This window comes from Squalius cephalus (assembly GCF_949319135.1).
Source record: "Squalius cephalus genome assembly, chromosome: 14".
Classification (NCBI taxonomy): Eukaryota; Metazoa; Chordata; class Actinopteri; order Cypriniformes; family Leuciscidae; genus Squalius; species Squalius cephalus.
This window is the reverse complement of record NC_137135.1, coordinates 3,789,969-3,800,400: the sequence shown is the minus strand read 5'-3', so window position 1 is coordinate 3,800,400 and position 10,432 is coordinate 3,789,969. Positions and strand designations below refer to the sequence as shown.

The 10,432-nt window shown below is 38.5% G+C and overlaps 1 protein-coding gene across 1 annotated transcript; it reads left to right on the top strand.

The window, feature by feature from the left end:
* The first annotated feature begins 9,090 nt into the window (after nt 1-9,090).
* LOC307171532 (serine protease inhibitor Kazal-type 1-like) lies at nt 9,091-10,047 on the top strand. The gene is made up of 4 exons (XM_079893220.1): nt 9,091-9,165; nt 9,539-9,564; nt 9,642-9,748; nt 9,858-10,047. Exons 1-4 carry the CDS (start codon nt 9,126-9,128, stop codon nt 9,931-9,933), a joined length of 249 nt encoding a protein of 82 aa, XP_079749346.1. The 5' UTR covers nt 9,091-9,125; the 3' UTR covers nt 9,934-10,047.
* The last annotated feature ends 385 nt before the right edge of the window (nt 10,048-10,432 follow it).

Sequence of the window (10,432 nt, the reverse complement as noted above, 5' to 3'; positions counted from 1 at the left end):
TTCTTGAGAAAGCTCAGACTTGCTACGTAACACGAGAATGAACATCACTGGTTCTTGAGAAAGCTCAAACTTGCTACGTAACACGAGGATGAACATCATTGGTTCTTGAAAAAGCTCAGACTTGCTACGTAACATGAGAATGAACATCATTGGTTCTTGAGAAAGCTCAGACTTGCTACGTAACACGAGATTGAACCTCATTGGTTCTTGAGAAAGCTCAGACATGTTGCGTAACACGAGAATGAACCTGATTGGTTCTTGAGAAAGCTCAGACTTGCTACGTAACATGAGAATGAACCTCATTGGTTCTTGAGAAAGCTCAGACTTGCTACGTAACACAAGGATGAACATCATTGGTTCTTGAAAAAGCTCAGACTTGCTACGTAACATGATAATGAACCTCATTGGTTCTTGAGAAAGCTCAGACGTGCTGCGTAACACGAGAATGAACCTGATTGGTTCTTGAGAAAGCTCAGACTTGCTACGTAACATGAGAATGAACCTCATTGGTTCTTGAGAAAGCTCAGACTTGCTACGTAACACGAGAATGAACATCATTGGTTCTTGAGAAAGCTCAGACTTGCTGCGTAACACACGAGGATGAACCTCATTGGTTCTTGAGAAAGCTCAGACTTGATGCGTAACACACGAGAATGAACCTCATTGGTTCTTGAGAAAGCTCAGAATTGCTGCGTAACACACGAGAATGAACCTCATTGGTTCTTGAGAAAGCTCAGACTTGCTACGTAACACGAGAATGAACATCACTGGTTCTTGAGAAAGCTCAGACTTGCTACGTAACACGAGAATGAACATCATTGGTTCTTGAGAAAGCTCAGACTTGATGCATAACACACGAGGATGAACCTCATTGGTTCTTGAGAAAGCTCAGACTTGATGCGTAACATGAGAATGAACATCATTGGTTCTTGAGAAAGCTCGGACTTGCTAAGTAACATGAGAATGAACATCATTGGTTCTTGAGAAAGCTCAGACTTGCTATGTAACACGAGAATGAACCTCATTGGTTCTTGAGAAAGCTCAGACTTGCTACGTAACATGAGAATGAACCTCATTGGTTCTTGAGAAAGCTCAGACTTGCTACGTAACACGAGAATGAACATCATTGGTTCTTGAGAAAGCTCAGACTTGCTGCGTAACACACGAGGATGAACCTCATTGGTTCTTGAGAAAGCTCAGACTTGATGCGTAACACACGAGAATGAACCTCATTGGTTCTTGAGAAAGCTCAGACTTGCTGCGTAACACGAGGATTTACATCATTGGTTCTTGAAAAAGCTCAGACTTGCTACGTAACATGAGAATGAACCTCATTGGTTCTTGAGAAAGCTCAGACTTGCTACGTAACACGAGAATGAACCTCATTGGTTCTTGAGAAAGCTCAGACTTGCTACGTAACACGAGAATGAACCTCATTGGTTTTTGAGAAAGCTCAGAATTGCTGCGTAACACACGAGAATGAACCTGATTGGTTCTTGAGAAAGCTCAGACTTGCTACGTAACACGAGAATGAACATCATTGGTTCTTGAGAAAGCTCAGACTTGCTACGTAACACGAGATTGAACCTCATTGGTTCTTGAGAAAGCTCAGACATGCTGCGTAACACGAGAATGAACCTGATTGGTTCTTGAGAAAGCTCAGACTTGCTACGTAACATGAGAATGAACCTCATTGGTTCTTGAGAAAGCTCAGACTTGCTACGTAACACAAGGATGAACATCATTGGTTCTTGAAAAAGCTCAGACTTGCTACGTAACATGAGAATGAACCTCATTGGTTCTTGAGAAAGCTCAGACGTGCTGCGTAACACGAGAATGAACCTGATTGGTTCTTGAGAAAGCTCAGACTTGCTACGTAACATGAGAATGAACCTCATTGGTTCTTGAGAAAGCTCAGACTTGCTACGTAACACGAGAATGAACCTGATTGGTTCTTGAGAAAGCTCAGACTTGCTACGTAACATGAGAATGAACCTCATTGGTTCTTGAGAAAGCTCAGACTTGCTACGTAACACGAGAATGAACATCATTGGTTCTTGAGAAAGCTCAGACTTGCTGCGTAACACACGAGGATGAACCTCATTGGTTCTTGAGAAAGCTCAGACTTGATGCGTAACACACGAGAATGAACCTCATTGGTTCTTGAGAAAGCTCAGACTTGCTACGTAACACGAGAATGAACATCACTGGTTCTTGAGAAAGCTCAGACTTGCTACGTAACACGAGAATGAACATCATTGGTTCTTGAGAAAGCTCAGACTTGATGCGTAACACACGAGGATGAACCTCATTGGTTCTTGAGAAAGCTCAGACTTGATGCGTAACACGAGAATGAACATCATTGGTTCTTGAGAAAGCTCGGACTTGCTAAGTAACATGAGAATGAACATCATTGGTTCTTGAGAAAGCTCAGACTTGCTATGTAACACGAGAATGAACCTCATTGGTTCTTGAGAAAGCTCAGACTTGCTACGTAACATGAGAATGAACCTCATTGGTTCTTGAGAAAGCTCAGACTTGCTACGTAACACGAGAATGAACATCATTGGTTCTTGAGAAAGCTCAGACTTGCTGCGTAACACACGAGGATGAACCTCATTGGTTCTTGAGAAAGCTCAGACTTGATGCGTAACACACGAGAATGAACCTCATTGGTTCTTGAGAAAGCTCAGACTTGCTGCGTAACACGAGGATTTACATCATTGGTTCTTGAAAAAGCTCAGACTTGCTACGTAACATGAGAATGAACCTCATTGGTTCTTGAGAAAGCTCAGACTTGCTACGTAACACGAGAATGAACCTCATTGGTTCTTGAGAAAGCTCAGACTTGCTACGTAACACGAGAATGAACCTCATTGGTTTTTGAGAAAGCTCAGAATTGCTGCGTAACACACGAGAATGAACCTGATTGGTTCTTGAGAAAGCTCAGACTTGCTACGTAACACGAGAATGAACATCATTGGTTCTTGAGAAAGCTCAGACTTGCTACGTAACACGAGATTGAACCTCATTGGTTCTTGAGAAAGCTCAGACATGCTGCGTAACACGAGAATGAACCTGATTGGTTCTTGAGAAAGCTCAGACTTGCTACGTAACACAAGAATGAACATCATTGGTTCTTGAGAAAGCTCAGACTTGCTGCGTAACACACGAGGATGAACCTCATTAGTTCTTGAGAAAGCTCAGACTTGCTGCGTAACACACGACGATGAACCTCATTGGTTCTTGAGAAAGCTCAGACTTGATGCGTAACACGAGAATGAACATCATTGGTTCTTGAGAAATCTCAGACTTGCTGCGTAACACGAGAATGAACATCATTGGTTCTTGAGAAAGCTCAGACTTGCTACGTAACACGAGGATGAACCTCATTGGTTCTTGAGAAAGCTCAGACTTGATGCGTAACACACGAGGATGAACCTCATTGGTTCTTGAGAAATCTCAGACTTGCTGCGTAACACGAGAATGAACCTCATTGGTTCTTGAGAAAGCTCAGACTTGCTACGTAACATGAGAATGAACCTCATTGGTTCTTGAGAAAGCTCAGACTTGCTACGTAACACGAGAATGAACCTCACTGTTTCTTGAGAAAGCTCAGACTTGCTACGTAACACGAGAATGAACCTCATTGGTTCTTGAGAAAGCTCAGACTTGCTATGTAACACGAGAATGAACATCATTGGTTCTTGAGAAAGCTCAGACTTGCTGCGTAACACAAGAATGAACATCATTGGTTCTTGAGAAAGCTCGGACTTGCTGCGTAACACGAGAATGAACATCATTGGTTCTTGAGAAAGCTCGGACTTGCTACGTAACACGAGAATGAACCTCATTGGTTCTTGAGAAAGCTCAGACTTGCTATGTAACACGAGAATGAACATCATTGGTTCTTGAGAAAGCTCAGACTTGCTGCGTAACACAAGAATGAACATCATTGGTTCTTGAGAAAGCTCGGACTTGCTGCGTAACACGAGAATGAACATCATTGGTTCTTGAGAAAGCTCGGACTTGCTACGTAACATGAGAATGAACCTCATTGGTTCTTGAGAAAGCTCAGACTTGCTGCGTAACACACAAGGATTAACCTCATTGGTTCTTGAGAAAGCTCAGACTTGCTACGTAACATGAAGATGAACCTCATTGGTTCTTGAGAAAGCTCAGACTTGCTACATAACACGAGAATGAACCTGATTTGTTCTTGAGAAAGCTCAGACTAATGCGTAACATGAGAATGAACATCATCGGATCTTGAGAAAGCTGAACTCCGCTCAAGTAGCAGTCCTTCGCCTTCTGAGAATATAGTTCCCAGTATGTATACGGTTTGAAGATGGCTGTGTCTCATGTGTCTAACTATACAAATCACAACATGTAAAATGTTGGCGTTATTTTGTCACTTATTGGGAGCCGTATGCTAGCTGGAGCAGTTTACCTCCAGTCTTTGTGCTAAGCTAGGCTAGCGATGGGTTCGTCAGACAGAGTTACAGCACGCACGGAGATGAAAAGGGTATGTATGGCCTTATCTAACTCTGGGGGATACGGTGAATAAGCTAAAGTCCCAAAAAGTCAGCGTGTTCCTTTAATGTCATTATCAAATACAAATCTGGTTTGCCTGATCTCTCTTGTCAACAGTAGCGCTACACTCTTAAAAATAAAGGTTCTTTATTGACATTGATGGAAACTTTCTATTCCAAAAAAGGCATAGAAAACATTTTATAGTTAAAAAATATTTTCTTTAGAATTTCACAATGTTCTTCAATCTGAGAAAAAATCTCCTTTAAGAACTGTTGACTGAAAGGGTAGAATAAATAATTAATCAAAAAATTAAACAAACGACACAGTATTATCAGTGTGAATCATGGACGGTGACGCACGCAGCATTCATAGAGATAAAATAAAACCATTATGTTATATGTATTTGTAATAAAACACATTAAAAATTATACACACAACAGATATGATTATTTTGCAGTAATTTCCAGACCATTCTGAAACTGTTGATTGCCACTCTGGCCCTTATGTGGCCTCGCCACTGGTTGACACACAACTAATCAAACATGTATACCATATATGGCATAGTAAAAAATATAATAACAAGTAAGAGAGGTCAGATATGCGAGAGTATAAGTGTGTCCAAGGCCTTGTTCTTGTTTTGTCTAGGTGTGTCTATGATGTGCAGATAACATAACGGAAAGAATTTACACAATTGCAGTCTTACACAAGAACAGTCAAAAGTTTGAGAAATAAGAAAATATTAACACACCCTGTGCAAGAAACACACAGTAAGCACCACTAAAAACCAGAGTGGATGGCTACTAGTCAATGGCTAATGTCAACTGTTCGATTACAGACGTTATTCAAAATATCTTCTTTTGTGTTCGGCAGAAGAAAGAAAATTGGTATAACTTTATTTTAAGGTGACATAGTTACGTGTTTACATTTACTACAATAATAACAACAGTAAATTATACATAATTACAAGTAACTAACCCCAAAAGCAAACCCTACCTGTAACTCTATAGTAATAAGTACAGGTTAATTAATTAAAACCTTTTAAATATGGAAATGAGATATATGACAGCAGAGGGAGAGAATAGTACGGAGTGTAATGAATTTGGAGGCAAAGAGCCACAGGATATTTAACCCCTGTCAGACGGGCATAAGTACTCGTTACAATTGGTGATCGCGAATAGGATTAATTTTTGCCTGTTATGTAAGTAATTGGGGACTAAGTACTTTGAAAAATGGAAGATTTACAGAAAGAAGTGGATTTACTTAACAAAAAATGGCAAGAACAAGGTGAAGCTTTGCTACTAGCCAGAGAAGGTCAATGTGTGGCTTTGGCATTAGCAAAAGCTGCCACAGAAAAGTAACCCCAGCCATTTATATCCCTCGAGAGAAATCTTTCTGATTTCAGTTGTATATCAGGGGAACAAGATGTGGAGGAATGGATTGATCAAGTGAGATCCACCGTCCTGTTGTCCCGCATACCCGAGGATGATCAAGTTGTACCTCTTAAACAGCACCTTAAAGGGGAAGCTAACTGTAAAGTTGATACTGGGTGAAACGGAAAATGATCCAGAAATCATATTTGAGGTGCTCCTTGACATGTATGGCGACAGAACACCAGTTGGTACTCTACTGAGGGAGTTTTACGAAACCACTCAGAGACCAGGAGAGACGGTTAAGGCATATACTTATGCTCTTCTGGAAAAGTTGGAGAGGGTTTTGAGAAGGGACCGCAATTGTGTACCTCAACCAGAAGTTGTTCTGGAGGAACTGGTTTTTAGTTTGTCTGAAAAGGACCATTAAGGAACAGAGGGGTATATCTTTCAAGGATGTGATTACTTGCTCAGAGGAAGGTGAAAAGAATGTGCCAGCCTTAGCTTCAAGTAGTGGGGCTATTCAAAAACTAGCGGCCCATCAAGAAGTGTTGTTTAACCCTCTCGGCTCTAAGGGTATTTTGGGGCCCTGAATATGTTTTGACATACCCTGACATTTGTGCTTTTTCAGTTGCTTAAAAACATATTAATGGTTAAAGTCTGATTAGACTGCACAAACAGGGCTACAGTAATATATGAGCAACATATACATCAAAATTTGTGGTTTTGAGAAAATAACGTTTATGCATGGTTTAAAAAAAAAATGTAAGTCACTGAAATTAGGCCATATAACACATAGTAGCCTAAACATTTGTTCACAAGGCTTTTCAAAACTGGATCTTGTTGCCTAGAGTTTTTTCTTCAAAACAATGTGAAAACCATCCTGACACCGTGTCCTAACCAGACGCGATGCGATACGATTCCAGCGACAAATAATTTGTCTGTCTACACTAGATGCGAGGCGACTGCAAGATGCGTAAAAATCAATCAAAACCCAGTTTTAAAACATTATTAAAAATACATATGCTACTGAGTTACTAAAACAATCTGTCAAATAATACACTTGTTTGTTCACAGTTTGAAGAACGTTCTTGTTTCCAATTTCAAGATCTGAGGTGAATTATCCATTGTTGCTTTTACAGCTACAAAGCTGGAGCACTAAATGATATTCAAAGTCACACTGCATGCTTTTAACATTAAATAAAGCACATAAAGAGTACCTGAGATTATCATTGCCACACTTTGTGTTTGTAGTTCCAGCGCGGCATCGCAGAAAAAAGAAAGCGTTTCTAAAATAGAATTGTTGCGTGTCGCATGTCGCCGTTGCGGCTGGTTAGGACAAAAACTCTGATTAACATGGAAAAGTTACCGTTTATCGCGTGTCGCGCCATCGCGTTGCGTGTAGTTAGGAAACGCTGTGAGCACTCCTTCATACAAAGCAATATAGTCATTTAACTTTTGTAAGACACTTATTGTCAAAATGGCTGTATGCGGGGAGGGCGTGAATCATCATGAATAATGCTGTGATTCACACCTGAAGAGACAAAGACCCTCCCCTGGGAATATCATGAGGAATGTGACAGGGAACTATACAGAATGACTGTGAGGAAACTTAATGATTGAATGTATTGTTTTCACAAAATCAAGTTTAAGTTAAATGTCTGACTATGTATTTTCTTCACACAAAGACTTTATTTAAAAACTTTATACATACACTACCATTCAAAAGTTCAAAAGAAGTCTCTTCTGCTCACCAATGCTGAATTTATTTGATCCAAAATACAGCAAAAACAGTAATGTTGTGAAATAGAAAACATTTATCTTAAATGTAATATTTAAATACATTTTAAAATGCAATTTATTCCTGTGATCAAAGCTGAATTTGCAGCATCATTACTCCAGTCTTCAGTGTCACATGATCCTTCAGAAATAATTCTAATATGATTTGCTGCTCAAGAAAAATGTCTGATTATTATCAATGTTATTATCAGTATTATCAGTATTATCAGTTGTACAAATTTCTTTCAGGATTCTTTGATGATCTGAAAGTTCAAAAGAACAACATTTATCTGAAATAGAAAGATTTTGTAACATTATAAATGTCTTCTTTACTGTCACTTATGATCAATATAAGGCATCCTTGTTGAATAAATGTATTAATTTCTTTAAAAACAAAAACAAGAAAACAACAGAAGCATTAAAAAACGTCTCAGGTTACGACTATATCCTATGTTCCCTGAGAACAGGGAGCGAGACACTGCGTCAGAACGCTACGGGGAACGCTTCTGCGTGAACCGGTGTGTGAAACACTTTAGTCTTTTTTTTATTTCATTTTTGTGAACTATACTTTAAATCACACTTAAAAATGCCTGAATGTCACTTTTTCATTTTCATTTGTCCTACTTTAGCAAAGGTGCTCAACTTCAGGGTGATAATTCATGATCATAATCACTAAAGAACATCAAACACTGTTGGTGATTTTAGGAAATAATGAAATAGTGAGTTGAACTTGAGGACTTCCTGCACTGTTTCAACTGCATCTCTTCTTAAGCAAAATATTATTTATAAAACTGCCAATGTCTAAATAGGATTTTAGCAATCGTTATGTGAAGAATTCTAATATAAATATAAATTAATAAAGTCAGGCAAGATGCAAAAGTGCTATCCAAGTCCAAGGCAAACATTTATTTTCACACTGTCATGACAATGTTGTGATGAAATCCCTCAGTAACGATTGTACGGGTTTCAGTATTCTCACATGTCCAACATGGCTAAAAACTGCAAACCTCAATGAACAGAAAATACAAACAACTCATATAATACTGGAGTCCCTGAGGTTTATGATGATAAAGTTAAAATTTAGATACTTTTAGGCCCTATTTTGTATATTTTATTAGTGCCTCATACAAATGTTGCAGATATTTATGCATCATATTTAAAAATAAATAAATAAATAAATATTTGATCATAAGTGTAACATTTGCACAGAACATTTTCTTTGAAGAAGCTCTGAAGAAAGTAGTTCCCCAGTTAAGCAGTTCAAACTAAAGGTGTTGAGTAAACCTCTCTCTGTGTGTGTGTGTGTGTGTGTGTGTGTGTGTGTGTGTGTGTGTGTGTGTGTGTGTGATGAATCGGTGGGATGGACATATACAGTATTGATATAAATAGGCAAATCATTTTATCACTGATCATATTGTCAGTGAGTTGACTCTCAGGTTGTGAACAATGTTTGCACGAGGAATCATCGTCCTTCTCTGCGTCCTAGGTGAGTAATATAATGATTTCATTTACAAAACAACTGATGTTAGGATGTTGGTAATTTGCCACATGAGGACCTGCGATGCACTAATTTGGCTCATAATGAACAGTTTGATTGTTTAGTTTGCACATTCTTTAGAGTCTTAATTCACCATTGCTAAAGTAAGACAAATGACAGACATTTTTAAGTGTGATTTAAGTATAGTTCACATAAACAAAAGACCAAAGTTCTGTTTTTGTAAAAAAAAAAAAAAAAAACTTAGACCATATTGACTTTCATTGTATGGGTCAAAAAAGAAGTTAGCATGTCTGTTATTTGATTTCCTCTTGCCATATCATGATAAACTTTAATCCTTGTTTTTCCTTCTTCACACAAACAGTGGCCATATCTGATGGAGAAAGAGAGGTGAGTAAATAAAGCCTGTAGAATTGCTTTCCTCCAGGTGCAAATAACTCAATTTTTTTTTCTTTTTATGTGACAAGCCTGATTGCAAGGACGATTCTGACGAATGCACAAAGGAGTATTCACCCGTGTGTGGATCCGATGACATAACATACGGCAATGAATGCATGCTGTGTGCTGCCGTCAAGTGAGTTTAAAAATGCATGTATTTTAAAATAAAGTACTGTAGGTTTAAAACAGTTTAGAGTCGGTCACTTTCAAACTTTAATCTTCAATTTAATCTCTCTCTTTTTTAGGGAAACAGACACTGAAATCTTAGTCCAGAAGGAAGGCCCATGTGAGCCAGAGAATGAAGATCCGGAGGAGGAGTAACACAGGATGGCACCATGATTCAGCTTGATAGACCTTTAGTCAGCTACTCATGTCTCATTCATTATGACCTGAATGTGTAATGGTTTAATCCATAAATAAATGTTGCATATTAAAGCTGTTCTGTTTTCTCCCTAAAATCTTGGAAAGACACAATAAAATAGGTGAATATTGTAAGGAGGTACCCAAACCATATCTAGAGCAGAATATCATAAATGGTCTGGGTTTTTTTTTTTTTTTTTACTCCTGTTAGATTATTTGTCAGGTAGACTATCTGCATCCTCGAAGCTTTCAGTTAGAAACCGAGACTGTGTAATACCATAACAATCAATTTTATTAAAGAAGGGTCATATTTATACACAAGATAAAGCAGATTCATCCACGATGGCCAGGCCATCCAATCATATACTCAAGATCAACCTCTGCCTTGTAGGGCATATTAAGAAATATAACAAGAGTTATCAAGATGTTCAAATGTATGTGCGTTGAGTGTATAAGTGTG

Bases quoted from the DNA above. Each gene is read 5' to 3' on its own strand.
- LOC307171532 (XM_079893220.1), top strand. From the start codon at position 9,126: ATGTTTGCACGAGGAATCATCGTCCTTCTCTGCGTCCTAG. The intron at 9,166-9,538 runs GTGAGTAATATA...TCACACAAACAG, and splicing joins CGTCCTTCTCTGCGTCCTAG to TGGCCATATCTGATGGAGAA. The intron at 9,749-9,857 runs GTGAGTTTAAAA...TCTCTTTTTTAG, and splicing joins ATGCTGTGTGCTGCCGTCAA to GGAAACAGACACTGAAATCT.